Genomic DNA, 18,261 nt, shown 5'->3' with positions numbered 1-18,261 from the left:
CTATTTTCATACAGTGCCCAGAACAGACACAAGAACAAATGAAACTATCAAATTATTTTAAATTAATTTGAATTAAAAGAAAAGTCCTTCAGATCTTGGATTTTACCTCTCCACTATGGAAAGCACAACATTAAATCCTTATGTATTACTGCTTCTTATACTATTTTACTGAAATAGATTAACTTCTTGTGTAGGCAGCCACAAAACTGACAGCACTTTAGGTTTCAATAAAAATTAAGGGTTAAACACCTACTTTATTTAGATGGCAATCCTGTTACTAAGCTCTTTCCCTTAAATCTCCTGAAACTATTATATTGTTATGAGGAGAAGAAAAAGGTTACTTTGCTTCCAGATTACGGGACAGAGGCAAGAACAGCTCCATTAAAACTTGTGGAGCGTGGATTTGTTAGGAGCAGATGACATATTTTATCTGAGACTTCAGTGCCCTCTGGTGGAGCAAGACATAAAGAGAGCACAGCTGCAAGTGTGATTAAATCCTAGACTAATATTTAATTGTTCAAATTTCTCACTTCTTTATTTTTTAGAGAAAAGGAAATTATAAAAATATGTATTTATAAAGTTACATTTAATTATATTTTTCATCAACAAAGCTTTCATTGTACAGCCCCTAAAGAAAAAAACCACATTTGCCTCTGAGACTATACCAAGGCACTGAATCTGCCCATAACCATGCACTTCAGAAAGCTAGTGACTTTCCTTTTTAAGTATATTTCAGCTCACAAGAAGAGCAAAGAGAAACAGCTAAACATGGTATTTTCAGTGAATGCATTCAGTGACAAAAGCTCAGCAGCAGGTAAAACGTTTGAGCTAGGATCCATAGAAGTGGATATTGAGGAGTCAAACTGCTTAAAATAGCAGGAAAATGTTGTTCAGTCCCACTTCATGAATGTATTTTGTAAAAAGATGCACAGGAATAACCAGTGATAAAAACCTGAAGAAGAATAAATATCTGTTATATGCTTCTTATGGTGTTAATAACCACCCTGGGCAAGGAAGAACACCTCTGAAGAAGGGAGTCACTCAGCACTTGTTGGAAAAAGCCCAGACTGAATTGAAAAGTCTTCACTGAGTGCACCTCCATCATAATTAAGACAGCATTTGAGCAAAATGTTCAATAGCTGGAAAGTAATAGCATTTAGATCCTAACATTTCCTCACTGTTCACTAGCTGGAACCACAAGGGAAGGCTGAACTTCACAAGTCTCACTGTGTATAACTTTGCTGTGAATGAAATCTCTTTTTTCTCTGGCTGCTCAGCAACTTGTGACATGAAGCATCAGGTCTGACCTTCACTTATAGTTATGTGTCATCCTAAATACTGCAAAGGATGGATTTTTATAGATAAGATATTTATACATGTGGCCCCATGTTTCTGCTGTTGAGAACAAGTAAACAACATGATTTTTGTACTCATGAAGATGGACCTATCCATTCCTAAGGCATAATAAAATGAAAATGCTTATTATTCCACTAGGCACTACTTCCTAAGGACCTGATAATCATTTCCTTCATGACATCATTTCCTTCCACCAACAAATGGAAGTATTTTATTACCTATTTCTAAAATATTACTTTGCTTTGTGATTGTTCATACTCTTTTCTCACCCATTACATAGATGTGCTTGGAACAATGAGATATGGAACCCAACATTTTGGACAACTAAAATGACACAAATGCACTTTCCAGCCATATTTTCACATATAGATCCTGCACAGAGTACATAGTCCTTAAGTGGCAGAACATAATGAATCCTTTATTTTCTGGAACAGAGAGGCTAAGCAGACCATCACAAAGGATGATTTAGCTGGGTATCAGAACACCTCATATTCTGGACCTGAGCACACAGGACTGGTTCTACCTACTCTAACCAATACAAACCAGCAATTTTTGAAAGTGGTTTTAAGGGGAAAAGTTGATGGAATATTGATGTTTAAAAAGTTTAACAAACCTGAAAACACAGAAGGCATATAAACTGAAGATATGTAAATTGTCATTGCTCATAATTTTCTGTTGACTTCTAATATCCTGAGTGGAAATAAGCCTACACAGGAATGAGTGCAAAATGTGTTTCTTAATGTCTGACCTCTGCATCTGTTACTGACTGGGGCTGCCAACAGGGTAAGGACCGTGTTCTAACCATGATGGAAATCCTTACATTGCTCCACTACTTATTTTTTATTTACTTCAGTACATGCTGACATAGTCACATGAAGTCTTTCCAAGTCTCCAAGTCACTCACAAAGAAAAAGAAAAGCTCTGAAGTGGTGCCTTACCTTTGCATTGTAAACCTTGTCTCAAAAGACCCCAGAGCAATGAACCACAGTGGTCACAGAAGGTGGGCACTTTGTAATTGTGAATGCTGAACTTGTGAGGCATGTTGACACTGAAACGCTGGGATCCCACTTGCTGAAAAAGGACAGCACAGCATATTTCATTTTAATGAATTTCTTTGCAATCAGTGTATGCTGAGGCCCTGTTGCATTCTGAAACCACACAGAATTCAAATGAGATGAAATAGATCTGTGCTCAGATGATAACCATCACATGAGATATACTCCAGAATTCTTTCCACTGTTGTATCTGGGGAAAAGAGAGGGAAGGGCTGCTGTTGTCCAAGAGATAAAGACTAAAGTCTACTTCCTAGTACTTTTGGGAACAACAAATACATAGCTATCAGGAAAGATCTCAATGTGGAAGGCAAGGAAGTCACTCCCAATTGTTTTAGGAACACGAGGCCAAACTAATAGAGGAATAGAGAAAGAAATATATCATAAACCCTTTACCTTTTCATATCCCACTCTTCTTTGGATCATGATAATTACAATGATAACCGGTTGTGTTCAGGGATTCCAAGGTATGGTTATTTGTTAATTAAAGGATGTCATTGATAAGTTTTCAGAGTGGCCATTGCACTGCAGGAGATTTATTTTTATGTTTTTCCTTCCCTTTTCTATTACTGCTGGCTTTTCTCCAGTGATCTAGTACCCCTTCTAAACAATGAGACTATCAGCAAAGTATGCAAGTCTCCACCAGTCTGGAGCCTGGGAATATAAACCTGCACAAGATTTTGTATATTCCTGTGACTACTACACAAAACCAGCACTAGCCCAACACAGTCCTTGATCACAATTGTAAGCACATGATCATACTTTGGATGTAAAATACTGGTTGTAGACCAGGTATTACAGAATGGTCCCAGTAAGGAAAATGCTAGTGAATTGCACAGAAAAAATGAGATCATGACTTAGTGCCTCAGTCAAACTCATGCTGAAGTCTAAAGAATAGTCTAAAGAATACAACTGCCCTGTTACATACAACTCTGGTTTGTAACTTAAAGGCAGGCTTTTTCAATCCTATGAATGTAGGCTTTTAACAAATAAAATTATGCAATGCAGTTTTTTGGCATGGCCAAGGAAGTGTGATCACCCAAGGACCACCTCACCCAAGCCTGTGGTGAAAGACAGCTGGCCCTTGCTACTGCACACAACAGGCAGTGAGCATACATTTGCTTTCCTGTTGAAGCACAAACCAAGAACTTCTGTGTAAGAAAGAGCATTTGCTGTTTATACCCAAGGGCTGAAACTATCAAAAAAAACATAACTACATTTTGAGTTTGGATGTAGTCTTTGCTGAGGTGAGATTTTGCAAGCAAATTCTGGTCAGTTGTCTGTGTTGGTGTCAGATACCCCCCAAGCATCCCAGCTCTCCCATCAGCCGCTGATGGCTGAGCCATACAAAATGGGAATGAGGGATCCCAGCCCAGGAATGAGGGATCCCAGCCTGCTGCTTCTGAATCAAACTGACAAGAATTGTATGAACTCAGAAATGGAGAGGGAATGTTCAAAGGGAAAAGGCGTGGAAAGAGCTCTCTGAAACTTTGAGATCACATGTTATAGAAAGTAAACCAATTAGAAATAAATTTCTGTATGATAATTTCCATGTAAATAAAACTGTGATAGCAATCTTGCATTCCAAAGTACCACAAAGTGACCAGAAAGGCACCAAAAAAGTATGTAACATCTATTGCTTAAACAGAGGAGATGATATTATTTTGAACAGATCAAAGACAGAATTTTATATTGAAAAATGAATTTACAAACATTTACCTCATCGTGAGTTTCCTGTTTTTTTAAGCCAGCACACTTTGTTATTATAAGTTCATGGCATCTCTTGTGAACTACACAAGTGCAAACTGGAAAGACAAAAACAGATAAAAGAATGAGATTTCATGAAGATTAATTTTAAAGCAGAAGTCTGATCTCAGAAGACTAGAATCACTGGGACTTGAAAGTGTGCAAGTGACTGGTGGTGATTTGGTGAGTCCTGTGAAATAAGTTGGTTTACAAAAACAGAAGATAATGGACTTTCAAAAGACCAAAGAATTTTAAGATAACTAAAGCATATCCACCAAATATCTCATCTGTAACACTACAAATTACCTTCTGAAATGTTAACCACAATTTTTCTCAATTTTTACATATGTGATTTGTTTATCTGATGGAGTCCATGATCTCCACATTACATGAGACACAATAACAAAAACAATTCCTGTTTAAAGAGCTTTCAAAAGAAAACAGATATGAAGATATCTCATTGTAAAAGTCAAAAGAACAGGAAAAAAAAAAGTCAAATATTCTTTCTGTAATGCATTATCCTAAGTTGATAGCAGTAAAAGGTTTCAGGAGGCAAAAATGTTTTGCCAATATACATCCTGATTACTTAGTCAATGAATAACACTTGCAGATATGACAGATAAGATAAACAATTACTAGGTCTATCATACTGTAAAATTCAAGGTCAGTAAGCAAAGTAAAAACCCTCATAGTGAAATAACAAATTTTACTTTCTCCAGTTTTGGTTGTTGTTGTAAGAAAAAAAATTAGATCAGAAGTCAAAGTACCTCTCCACATACCTCTGTGTGTTAATTCAGTAATTGCTATTATAGCATGTAAAGATCTATAAAAAATGGCATTTACTTATTTATTATGAGATTTAATACATTAATTCTTATTAAAGCATGTAAAGCTCTATTGAAAAAAAGGCATTTACTTATTTAAAATGAGATTGCAGCAAGTCTTTTGTAACTGAAAAGTCATCACTAATTTGATGGTTTCTACTTGATAGATAAGACTTAAGTACTAGCACATCATCCCAAGAGGCATAAAGAAGTAGGAGTACAAGAAATTGAGTTGAAAAATGGGAGATGAAAATGAAGCACTTGTGCAGCCTTCACTATAACCTTCTCTAATGATGACCTCTATAATTATCTCATCTATTTAAACTACAGTCTATGCAATTACCTGGAATTTTTAAACACAGAATCTAAAGCAGAATAAAGAGCTCTCAATTTTAAAATGCAAGACTTGAAAAAGGAAGAAGCCAAGATCTGCAGATATGGTTCCCTAGATGGATCTACATGAAGATGGATCTGGGGTCTGATGTTCAGGGCTGTTAGCTGAGCTCCTGCTTCATATATGATGCTTAAGACCAACAGTTTTGGAAAAAATTACTGTGACTTGGTGCAAAGATTGTATACTTGTTGAGACAAAATTATTCTGATCATCGTGTGCTAAATTTGTAGCATCGTGCATATACGATGCCTGATAAAAATATCCCATGACTTATATAACATAATAAATATATTTAAACTGTCCTTATGTAGAATTTCTCTTACCTTGACATTGGTATCCCTGTTTTCCTATTACACCCCTGAAAAATAATAAAGCGTTTTAGAAAATGAAGAGGAAATGTTCTTAAAAATGACAATATTTTTTCCTTCTCTTTACTAGACGTGCACATATATAAAGAAAAGCTTTTCATAACCAATCATCTGATAATTGCAAGCCTGGACTGAGATCAGGTCCAAGTAGGAACATTTCAGGTGCTGAGAGGTAAGAGGAAGGGTGGGAGACCATGAAGGCAGTCAGAAGTACAGACAGAATTACTATAGTGAAAGAGAAAAAGCCAAAGGGTGCATGGAAAGGGGACAAAATGGTAAATCATCATCAAGCAGACCTCTAAATAGACAGATTGCATTTGTCAGAATTGCTTGAAATCACCTTAGCCAACATAAAGTATAACCCCCAGGCACTTTTTAGAGGAATGCAGAGTTGACTTTATGCACACTTCATGTCATTTTACACTAAGAAAGACTGATTTATTACACACTCCTAAAAAATATTTACTGTTGATCACATCAGATCTTATGTGCAAATGAGTATCTCTAGGTCACTTTGGAAAATATCAGGAGTTCCTGAAAAACAACTGAAAACTGAATGTCTCCACCACTTCCCCCTATCTGAAAATTGAAAATACTCAAAAGAATGCAGATGAATTCTAAAAGGGAGTTCTTGATGTACATTGTAATAATAAAGACCCTGTACACTGAGCACCAAAATCTCTGTGTCATTAGAAGTTATTCCATTAACTCTTCCATTCCATATTCCATTAACTTCAGTAGGAAACTTTGTAAAGAAGCTTTGCATTTCTTAGAAGAAAGATGGTGATTCTTAATCAAGTAACAAAGAATTCTGTCATTGTGACAAAATGTAAAGGTCTAATATTAAGTCTGAATCCATACTTAGGTCTTACATAATACTAGACTGGGTGTCTACCTGGAATTTAGTGTGCATTAGACAGGGAAATATGGAACTTCGTGGCTCAAAGGAGAAGAACCCCAAATACAACATATTTGTAATATTTGTGAAGGAGGTTTAACAGCCTTCTGTTATCATCTGCAACGCTGTTCACAGGTAAATGCCAAAATAAAGAGGAAAAGAAGCTGCTCTGTACCATTTTCACTGCAGCAAAACAGGAAGGTGTGCCAACAGGAAGGTGGGCCAACTCCCCAGCTCAAAGTTGCAAAGAAAGCAAAGCCCAAGTTGCTCCATACCATATAAAGTCTCTGCAGTGTGAGCAGTAGGTTGGCTGTCTAAGGTAGGTGGCCATGAACTTGTGTCCATTAACCTGATGCACCCTGCGCCGCACGGCACCCTGGCGCTTCCTGGGGCGCATCCGCTCGCGGAACACACGCTCTTCATTGTCCTTGGGGGCTGAAACACAGGGAAAGACAAAAAGCACTGGCTGTCACACACACAAGTCTGGGGAAACTCAAATGCTATGCATAGGTAGATATTCTTCAAAAATAAAAATAATCCTCTGTACCCCGTAGTGCAAAATAATTTCCTTACGTTTTGAGTAATTTTTATTCATTTTTAGCATCAATTAGCAGAGGGCAAAGGTTTTCATTGCTTAGTACAGGAACTTCTAGTTCTTTTAAAGCTTCATCTGTAAATTCATGCTAAATTGGGATTAAGTCCTCTACACTTTATCACTATCAAGCACACTGACAGCCTCTTACAGTAATTATACAGTTAGATTCTCCTAACAGATCAGGCTCCAGGAGAAGAAAAAGATCCCAACATCCCCACGTCCCTGTACATTCAGAAAGTGCTGATACAAGTGCAAGAAATCAGAGTAAAAATACTTATTATCAAGCAGAACGCAATAATTCCATCCAGAATTGACTACTTCTTAGAATTCCTGATTGACACCTGAGCTTCAGGCTTTAAAAACCCACTTTGATATTAATACACGCTCAGCAAAATGTTCAAGGGAAGGAAGTTGTTCTTCTTAACCAATTTCTGGTCCAATTGTACATGATATTTAAGGGTAGAGGAAGTATAAAATGAACTTGATATATCTCAGAGTGAAAACATTTGGAAAAGAAATCTTCAGAGTGCATTGTGTCTTTTTCTTAAGGTTTTTTTTTTAATATCACTAACACCATCATAATATTCTGTATGCATTAAGCAAAAGCTGAGGATGAATTAGCAACGAAGAGCAGTTCACAATTTTTAATGAAAAACAGATTACAGACATTCCCTGAGCCACTCATGCTTTGGCAAACTAGACTATAAGACTTGGAGAGGACCATATTCAGTCATTCATTGCCAGCTGAATCTATGCACTCAATACTTTGGTGCATAAAACACTTTGATCTGCAGCTAACACCTGTCATTCTTTGAATTTCAGCTACTGTGAATCATTGCAATGGCCTAAAAGCACCAACTTTGGTCTGCTGCAAGCTTTTCTGTACAAGACTGAGTTGTTCAAGCAACAGCACAGTGCCTAATAGCAACACATAGAAAATTCAAAGTCTGAGAACAACTCAATGTAAAAAAAGTCTCAAATTTTTTTACAAACATTGGAATAGATCCTGGTTTTGAGGGTTTTAAATATAAAAGGTATTGATTAAAGAATTTCTAGAAAATTGTCTTAAATTAAACCAATGGATGGACATCTTGGGAAAAAACCAGAGCACAGATGAACAAACAGAAACCAAGGTCTTTCACTGCATAGCAAAGGCTAAACTCCTTGCCTCCTTGACAGCAAATTTATTTATGCACAGAAGAGGCTAAGCTCCATACCCATTAATGCTTTACAAACACCTCATACTCAGAGTTGGTTTTCACCCTAAGATGACACATCTGTGGGATGGCCAGAGTGGCACTCCTATTCCAAAGTGAGCCCTCAGTAAATAAACACAGCCTTGTACACAAAGCTACCCCCTTTTTTTATGCTGAAGAATAACCAAAAAGCAATGGATGTAGGTTGCCCTTTGAGAAAGAGATAAGAAATACCATACAGTTACCAATGATGTTTATTTTTATATTGTCAATATGAAACAAATAGTCGAAAATCCAACAACATATTAATTTTTCCAGCTTTTTGAATCACTTACTGACTTTACAAAGCTGCTGGAAATCTTTTAAAAGCTATTATAGGAAATAATTCTATATTAACATAGATCTGCTCTTTTGGTTATCATCCAGATTGTAGACTTTGCTAAAGTATGCACAACCTGGATGTGAGAAAATTAAAGTCCAACTCCTCTGGAAAGGTTTCCTCCCAAAAATCCAACTCATCTGGAAAGGTTTCCCAAGAAGTTATGTGCTTACATGTAATGAACAAGATGTTCTGACAGTGCACAATACACATTTGATATGATGTTCAGTCTACAGTGCTGTTTTTCACATTTTTTTCGTCTTAAGTGCAATTCTTCACAGATAAAGCACCTGTAATTTTACAGAGCATGTAAAATCCTCCTTTGTTCTGGCTACATAAAAGCAGTATCATGACACTGGGGCTTTTTTTGTTTGCTTGCTTTGTTTCGACTAACAAAGTTTTAAACCTACTTTCACTGCATTAGTTTCAATTCTATATTTAATTCTTTAAAGTAATTCCATTTTTCCCTTCTAATACTTACAGTTTAAATAATATAATGAAACAGTATCCTTTTCAGAAGTGCTCTGACTTGAAAACAGATACAAGCAATGTATCTGAAAGCATCAGATTAAATGTCAGGCCTCGATTATCAAAAATCACTCCCACACAAACAGCATCACTGTGTGTGAGAAGGATCCTCTACCTGTAGTTAGAAAATGTACTTTTCTTGGTCTGTCTTGGATAATGCTGGAGGTTCATCAGCCAGTTGCCCTCAAACAGTCTCTGTGTCAGTCTGCTATTCCCCTTTTGCCACTGAAGACCAGCACTTGGCCAAATCCATGCACAGTGCCCTGCTTTAGAGTGGGGGTGCCCAGAGGAGCTGCATGCTGGAGAGCATTGGCTCTGCCAGCACCTCCCCTCTCATTGCACCCTGTGTGCAATTCCCAACCTGTCAGTGGGCAGCAGGACTCGTTTAGAGGGCTTGGAGCAGAATAGAATCATAGAATCATTAAGGCTGGAAAAGACCTCTAAGATCTCTTGGTTCAGCCACTAACCCAGCTCTGCCAAGGCCACCACTAAACCATGTCCCTAACTGCTACACCTACACATCTTTTAAGTATCTCCAAGGATGGTGACTTCCTCAGGCAGCCTGTTCTAATGCACCACCACACAATTTGTTAAGAAAGTTTTCCAATCTAGTCATCCCCTGGTGCAGCTTGAGAGCATTTCCTTTTCTACCAATTGTTTTTTGGGAGAACCAACTCCCACATCACTCCACCCTCCTAGAGAACAGAAAGGTCTCCTCTCAGGCTCAACAAGCAGCTGACATTACAGTGCCTGACTGACCACTGGATGACTGGACATGAGCCTTTCATCACAGCAGATGAAGTCACAGGAGAAATTAGCTCAGCCACAAGCTCAACAATAACTTCAAGTTAACATTAGGTTCAGTCACTTATTCACTGTGACCCTCTAGAAACATACAAACAATGCTTTCCCACAGTCCCCAAGCAACACTCTGCCACATATTGCATAAGGCTGGATTTAAGGGAAAGCTTTTTACTGAAAAGGTGGCCAGGCATTGGCACAGGCAGCCCATGATATGGTGGAGTCACCATTCCTGGAAGCATTCAAAAAATGTGTGCATCTGGCATTTAAGTACATGGTTTAGTGCTGAGCATGGAGGTGCTGGGTTAGCAGGCAGACTTGATGACCTCAAAGATCTTTTCCAACCTGAACAATCCTGTGATTCACACTGCTGTTTTGGGCCACAGGCATAAAATCAGGCAGGAACTGTCCCAGGTGACTCAGAAGCAGATGATCACATCTGTTCTGGCTCATACCCAGGGTTGTGAACCCCTTATTTCTAGCACAACTCACAATAGTCTGTATTTAAATTAAAATCCATTTATCTCATACTGAACACTCGTGCTAGACATGTTAATTTATCTGTCTGAAGACACCTGCTTTGGAAGGGAGCTACACTGCTCTCCCCAAATATCTCTCATCATTTACAAGCAGGAAAGCAGAGATTAGTAAATGCTAGCAGAAAGCTGGGAGTATTTGGGAAAACCCCCAACATCTGGATGATATAGACAACTAGTGTTTTCAATGCATTCTTTTGAAAATACTACCATCCCAAACAAACTTGGCCTTTAAAATATATTTTTTAAAGTCTTACAGAGGTATGTAACAGGTTCTAGAAAATATCATTAGCAGACTGCATACTGTGCATGGCATTTCTATTCTTGGCAAAGGAGTTAAAATTAAGTGAATTTTTCATAGTCAGAATACTAGCAAGTTTCAATACAAACAATTTCTTCTCATGGTATTTCTACTAAATAGTCACAGAGGGTTATAGTTTCCTCAGTAAAGGCTGTTTCTTTATGCAATGTACATTCTGTTCCCTGTTTTGGTTTTGAGTCCTGTCTTCTGTACTATTCAATTTATCCTTTTTAAATGCATTTTTTACATTTTCAAAAGATGGAGTAAGAAATTATGACAATTTCCAAGTGTTCATGGAGAATGCTGTCAGTGGAGCACATTGAGTTTAGGCTTCATATGATGGTACTTGAGAACTGGCAAACTTAAAACTAATTTTATTTCAAAACCATAGCCAGTCATGCTACTACTTCTTTTCACTGTAGCCAAGAGTAATTCTTGAGTTATTTGAAAAACAATGGCATATAATTGCATTTATATATTCATATGTACATACATACATAATGCCTACAATTTTAAAGGCCCAAAAGACTTTCATGCTTAAATCCAAGCTCTAAGGGAAGTGTTACAAAATTCAGAAGCATCTGGCATGAAAAATTGCACAAAACTCATAAATACCTGCAAAATGGAGGCTTAAATGAGCTGTCTGAACTACATTTAATGCTGCTCATTGTGTAGTATCCACTAAGCATGAATTATAAGTCACAACTTAAAAGTAATTTCTTAAAATTTAAAGAAAGGAAAGTACTGCATAACACTCAGCAATCTTCAAAGGAAACAAGACTGGGGGAGTAAGACCTGCACACCAAATATCAAAGGCTCAACCGTGTCAGGTCTTGTTTCATACTAAAACAGTTCCAGCATAAATGAGAAGGGCTCAATGTGGAGCACTAACTGCAACAAGATTATCCTGCATAGCCATGTCCCATCTTCAACGCTCTGAGTACGTACACAATTCTGACAACAACCAAAAAGATGCAAAAAATAAGGCAGAAAAAGAGCAAGAGAGCTTGCACACAAACAGAGGGGTTATCCAGCATTTCTTATTGCTGACAGGGCTGACCTCTAAACAGGAGCAATGCTGGTCCCTTCCCTCAATCTGGAGGTGATTGCTACCAAACTGTCGGTGTTTGGGGAAGGGAAAAAACCAATTAAACTTAAGTGGCTTCTGCCCTGTCAAAGCCAGAGCATGGGCCATGTATGACAGTAACATGGAAACTGGTGATGCTGCCAGGTAAATCCTTGCAAGAGAACACCAACCCCTCATGGCACTTCTGGCACAAGGGCCTTTTCACCCTGAGCATCTCCTGGGTGTCACATTGCTGTCACCCCTGCCTTACCAGCATCATCCAGACAGCTAGCTAGTTTATCATCAACCTTTAATAATTACACCTGAATCTTAATGAACAGCAAATGCAAAGGAACAATGGTTGTACTGATGCTTCATTGCTGAAAACTAACAGCTTTTGTATCATATTTAAGCCTGATGACTTTAAGCAGTATGTATGTACTGAAATAGAGCTTTTATTTTAGCACTACATAATGTCTAAACAGAGGAAGGATATTGATTGAAGCAGGAGAGGCAATTTGTCTAAAAATATGTTGGAAAGTGAGAAGGGGCAGAAACAATGTCCAGGACTTCTCAGGATTCAGAATGGAGTGCATGTAACCAGATCATTAAAAGGTCTCAAAGGATTATTCCCAAACTCTGTTCTGGGCTGTACAGTAGAAGCATATTATACTGTCATTAAGATTTCTCCTGGCAGAAATCATTACAGGATTTGGCATTTAAGAATTTAATCTATTTTAATGGGAAAAAACCCCAAACCAACCCAAACCAACAAAAATCCACCATGAACAAAAAGCTAAACACCCCCATATATTTACATTTCTATATCCTTTCTTTTGGTAAAGTCGTGTTTAGTAGTAACACATGCTACAAACTAATTCCATACCTTTTAGAGAAAAAAAAGCAAGGTAAGGGCTATAACAGATCATAAAGCTGTTACTGATGAGGGCAGAAATGATGTGGATAGTTTACCACAGTCATAGAAAGAGCATGAAATTTTTCTGTGTCTTTTTCTAGAAGTATTGTGTTTCCAGACTACTTAAGCAAAGAAAAAGCATACAGGTTTTGCTACTGCATCTCAAATCTGCTTTATTTAGGAGATCCAAGAGGAATTTTCTCATTTGATAGGAGAATCAGATCCTTCAATAACACTGTATTGTTAACAAAAACAAAGATGCTGAGTGCTACTAAAGAAATGAAAAAAATGCTCACAGAATGTGTGAGTTTTAAAAGAGATATGTGTCTAGACATGTCTGCTAACACCAGCTATTTACTAAAGGCACTGCAGAATAAATTCCATTTTAAAGTATATCATCCCAAAGATGGTGGGTGGCTTTGTAGCATGGGCTGAGGCTCAAATGTATTTGCCTTCAAACACATACTTACCTTCAAATGATTAAATTAAAGAGAGATTCTGCCTATACGTATTTTTAAATTTCCCTTGAGACATACACGGAGTTGATTTGGGGTGTCACAGGCACTTATTTTTGTTTGAGGGCTTCTGTTATTTTCCTTTTTTTTAAAAAAGAGCCCAAACCAAAACACCTATATATATATATATATATACACACACACACACACACACACACACACACACACACACACATACACACACACACACACACATATATATATATATATATATATATATATATATATATATATACACACATATATATAAAGCTACCCAATGATTACTTACACATGATTCAAAGTTTTTTGACATACTTAATTATTATCAGGAGCAGATTCATAAGCTCACTCAAAGCTGAAGGGACAACAATCAATAACTCCCCACATCTTTCAAACAGAAATACTTCTACATTCCATACACTTAATAAAGGAGGACTGAATGTCCAGAAGTATTAGAGAGATAGAAGTACGAAATAGATACTGGTAGTCCAATGGTGATTTCAGCATACACAGAAGTCCAATTTAGTTTTCAGAAATGTCCCAGCCTTAGTGGCTGGCAATAATTTGGACCAAGTGTTCAAAACCAGGAGTGAGGTCCTTGAAGAGACTGGGTGAGCCCCCAGTGCTGCCCCAGCTGCACTGCAGCCCATCCACTTGGCTGCAGCAGAGGCTGGGCTGAGAAGAGATTAGTTTCCATACCTGCTCAGACAAAATTTTCCTTAAAATGACTCAGAGACTTTCCTTAACAAAGTCTTCAAGATAAGCCCTCAAGTTTCTGCACCTGATCTCCACAATGCCCACAGAATTAGTGACAATGGAATTACACATGGTCATCTTCAGTGACCATCCAGCATGGTTTAATAAATCTAATATTTAGCAAACACAATTCTGTTTTATAGGAACTGGACCACTGGTAGGGGATGGATATAAATATGCAGTCTGGTTTTTAGATTCCTGGGAGCTCACACAGATGATGGGGTACTGACCTCATTTTGGAGGGTGGATGTAGCAATTTCTGTACTTCAACAGCTGTCAGATCCACAAAGCAAGCAAATCAGAGATGAATCCCTCCTACTTCCTCTCAATTTCTTTATTGGTAACATTAATGATTTAAAGAAAAATGGTATTCCTGAAACAATGTAATAACTTGTAACTACAATTTTCATATTACAATTTATTTGACAAAGGAAGTTATATCAGTAGAAATACCACACAGAAATTATCGCTCTGTGGCAGGTTTTCTCAAGAGTGAATTTCACATCTCAAGGTTTTTAAAATAAAGTTTCACTTTCCAAAACTTTTCCCACAATCCAGACATGAGTGCTTTTTCAGTTGTAAAGATGTCAGAGGCAACAGGACCAAAAAACAATGCTAACTAATGTCATTTCAGTCTTTTGGTCTTATTTTTCAGGAGGAAGAAACAGCCTTGCTCTAAACACAATGCCTTTATGTCAACAAATCTGCAATTGAAATTAAAGAACTGGAAACGCATTCTACATATGGCAAATACTAAAGCTGCTATTCATGAGGAAAAGCTCACTCCATGAAATTTAATGTGTCTATTCATGTCCTAACTAGCAAAGTAATAATTTGCAAAACATAGAACAATTTTTGTGCCATAACTTGACTTGATAAACTTGCAGGCAGAAAATTAAATTAGTTGATGTCAGTAAGAGTCAGATCATGTTGTTACAGTGTTAGTAATGAGCAGTATTAGCAGCCTGGTATTAGCATTGTTAGTGTCAAGCACTTGACAGACTAACAAAATGAAACATCTCATATTAAGTCAACTACTTACTAGAAGTAAAAAAAGCAGAAAATCTTCTGAATGAAGAAACTACATACATAATAAATTTGATTGTTATTATAAATTTATTGTATTGATCAGAAGAGCTATCCTTGAGACTTGCCCTCTCTACTGTCCCTGCTGCAAGCCCCCAGACACGCCCTGCAGTCTGACTGCACCGCGCTCCTCAGCCCCTTCTGGTGGCAGGGGTGGTGGCCACTGCTGGGGTGACACACGCTCACGCTGGCTGTGCTTTGTCCTCTGTGAAAGAAGGAGGGTGAGACAAACCATCCCAGGCAGGGCTGTGCTGGGTTGTGAGCTTCCACAGCAGCACACAGCCATGCTTATTTTAGCAGAGCTCCAGGCTATGGAACTATCTACAGGGTCAAATGACCTCTCTGCAGGGTCAGCACCTGAGCTGCTGGCTCTCGTCAGCTTCCTGGAAAGGAAACAGGGTTGTGATGTGAAGAAGGAAAACAAGCATTGTAAAAACTTCAGAGGTAACTATTAAACCAGTCAGATCCCAAATGATGCTATTTTAAGCGAGTGTTTGTGATGGATTAGAGAAGTTCAGCCGTCTCTTTCTAATACTTGCAAAAGCTACACACATTATGATGAAACAGAACCTTGTATGGCTGGGATTCTAGTCTTTCAGAAGTTGTTTCTTAAATATTTGTTTAACTCTAGCTTTGTTCCTTTCCCATAGAACAACAGAAGCCCAAGTGGCAGGCACCTAGGAGATTGCTGAGCTCAGTCTCCTGCAGTAGGGAAGTGTCCCATGTACTTCAGGCATCCTCAGCTTCCATTTTTTTGATGGTTCTCAAAAATCTCCAGTGAGGGAAATTCCACAACACACTGGTGTATCTTGTTTCACTACTTTGGCAGGCAGGCTGTTTTTCTAATGTTCAACCTCAATCCTTTTGCAATAAGTTATGCTGGATGAGTGATGGCACCCTGAAAAAGTAAGTTTTGGCCAGAAACTGCTGAAGTATCTGTAGCAAGGCAGCCATTGTCCTGTGGGTACCATGCAAAAGGCCAGAGACACAGCAAGATCTCCCAGAAAAGAGGGCTGCAAAAATTCTGTATGGTTCTCAGTCACAGCAAGACAGAAACTCCTTTGCCCTACACAGGACCCTGCAGATATCCCAGTCACATGCTAGCTACAGAAAAGTCATGGCATCTGAAGGCAAAAAAGGGAATGAAAATTACTTACTGCCTTAGGCCACTAAATCTCAGAGTTGTCTGGCTGATTGCATTTCCAGATCCCCATCCGGATAGCAAAAATTTATTTCTATCCAAGCTTTGAAATGCATGTAACAAAGCACCTTTGTACTTCAAATTTCTGTATTAGAATTCCATATAAGCACATTAAGGTTCTATGGGGCATAACCTACATAGGTCAGAGAAGATGGCTTTCAAAACATGGTTTTATAAGTTGTACCCTCAGCAAGCTCAAGCCTGCTGATTACACAGATTAAATTACACAGATTCAAAGTACTTCACAGTGGCAGTGAAATCTTACCTACAATTAGAGAAGTGGTTTTGCTTTTTTTTTTTTTTTTTAATTTGTTTCCCAATAAAGTACTGACTGTTTGCTTGCATCCTTCACAGGGCAGGGGGAGCCCACTGCAGAACTGACTGTGATTCAGAGAACCTCCCCCAGTGCCTGTCTAATAACTGAGACAGCCAGACAAGATTGCATAGCAGCTTCCTTTTCCCAAGCAGGAAGAATCCTTTCAATATACAGATTTTGGTATAAAATAAAAAGCACAGAATCCTCATTACTTTGCTCAAAAAAATGCTAATGAAAGCCAAAAGAAACTTCAAGGACAGGGAGAATGGCAATGATATATTATATTTTATTTATGCAGATTTTTTTTCCTTATACTTTCAGGTAATGATAATGCTATTTCTTCAACTAATAAAAATAAAGACTTCAAAATTTGGACATTACTCCTCCCTTCCAACAGTACTAAAGTAGTAAGACAGAAAGTAGCTGTACTTCATAAAGATAAACCCACTAATGGGTTTAGTTATATATCTAATAAAAGAGGATTTGACCACAAGCAGTAAGACATATTAAAACAAGGCAATCAAACCACTGGATTTAATTTTTCACAACTCTACTGAAGAACTGAACAAACCAAGTGAAAGATATTAGTGTTATGCCTCAAAAGGGCTGTTCTCCAATGCAGCTATCATAAAAAAATAACATCTGACAAGATTTTTTTCCATTTTTGGCCCAGTATACAACCCATAACACACTTAAACCAGTGTCCCAACATGTCACTACTCTTTCTAGTTTATCTATTAGTAAGGACTATGTTATGACAATCTTGTCACCCTGCACCAACAGACTCATCTTGCCCATTTCCTAAATGGGCAGCTCTTGCAATCAATTGCAAGAGACAAAACTCAGCAGCAAAAAACTCCTTCCCTCTTTCCACTGTCTTTCTTGCAAATGTGGGAGGAATTTTCCTTATTCCAATATCCCCCCCCAAGCACACGACAAAAGCTTAATTAAGAACATCTCTGACTCACAAGCAGCGCTATTAAGGCAACTCTCACATCTCTGTCCTTCAACATTACATACATTACTACAAATTTCCACTCAGAAAGCAGTAATGAATATCTTATGCAAATCCTGAAGTACTCAAATGATTTATTATCAGCATACCACTTTCACACCCCAGTCCAACCAAGCATTTCTGGATGTGGCTATAAAAAAAGAGCATATTCACTCTCCCATGGATTGCAATGGGAATTTTCCAATATTTAAAGCACTGTCTACCTGCCCTGCATGATGTTAATCCTCTGCATCTAATGCATGGTAAAAATGGACACATGAGCTAAACAGGATGTTCTTTCTCCTTGCCAGGCTTATGGACACAGCATCATGAGGGAATTGCAGATGATGGGTCTGTGTGTTGTCAGTAGAACCTGAATGTATTATATAAGTTTTTACTGGGGAGACAATTGACACGTGACAGGAACAAGGAGATGACCCCTTGTTCTTGTCATG

The 18,261-nt window shown here is 37.9% G+C and overlaps 1 protein-coding gene across 1 annotated transcript in view; it reads right to left on the bottom strand.

The window, feature by feature from the left end:
* PRKCE (protein kinase C epsilon) overlaps positions 1-18,261 on the bottom strand; it is a 284,370-nt gene that overhangs the window by 103,036 nt on the left and 163,073 nt on the right. The window contains exons 3-6 of the mRNA XM_059841205.1: positions 6,914-7,073; positions 5,696-5,730; positions 4,128-4,213; positions 2,295-2,427 (exon numbers count right to left, since the gene is read on the bottom strand). Of these exons, the coding sequence (XP_059697188.1) occupies positions 2,295-2,427; positions 4,128-4,213; positions 5,696-5,730; positions 6,914-7,073 (414 nt within the window). The remainder of the gene's footprint in view (positions 1-2,294; positions 2,428-4,127; positions 4,214-5,695; positions 5,731-6,913; positions 7,074-18,261) is intronic.

Source organism: Haemorhous mexicanus, chromosome 3 (genome assembly GCF_027477595.1).
Source record: "Haemorhous mexicanus isolate bHaeMex1 chromosome 3, bHaeMex1.pri, whole genome shotgun sequence".
NCBI classification, from domain to species: domain Eukaryota; kingdom Metazoa; phylum Chordata; class Aves; order Passeriformes; family Fringillidae; genus Haemorhous; species Haemorhous mexicanus.
This window is presented reverse-complemented; position numbering and strand designations above follow the sequence as displayed.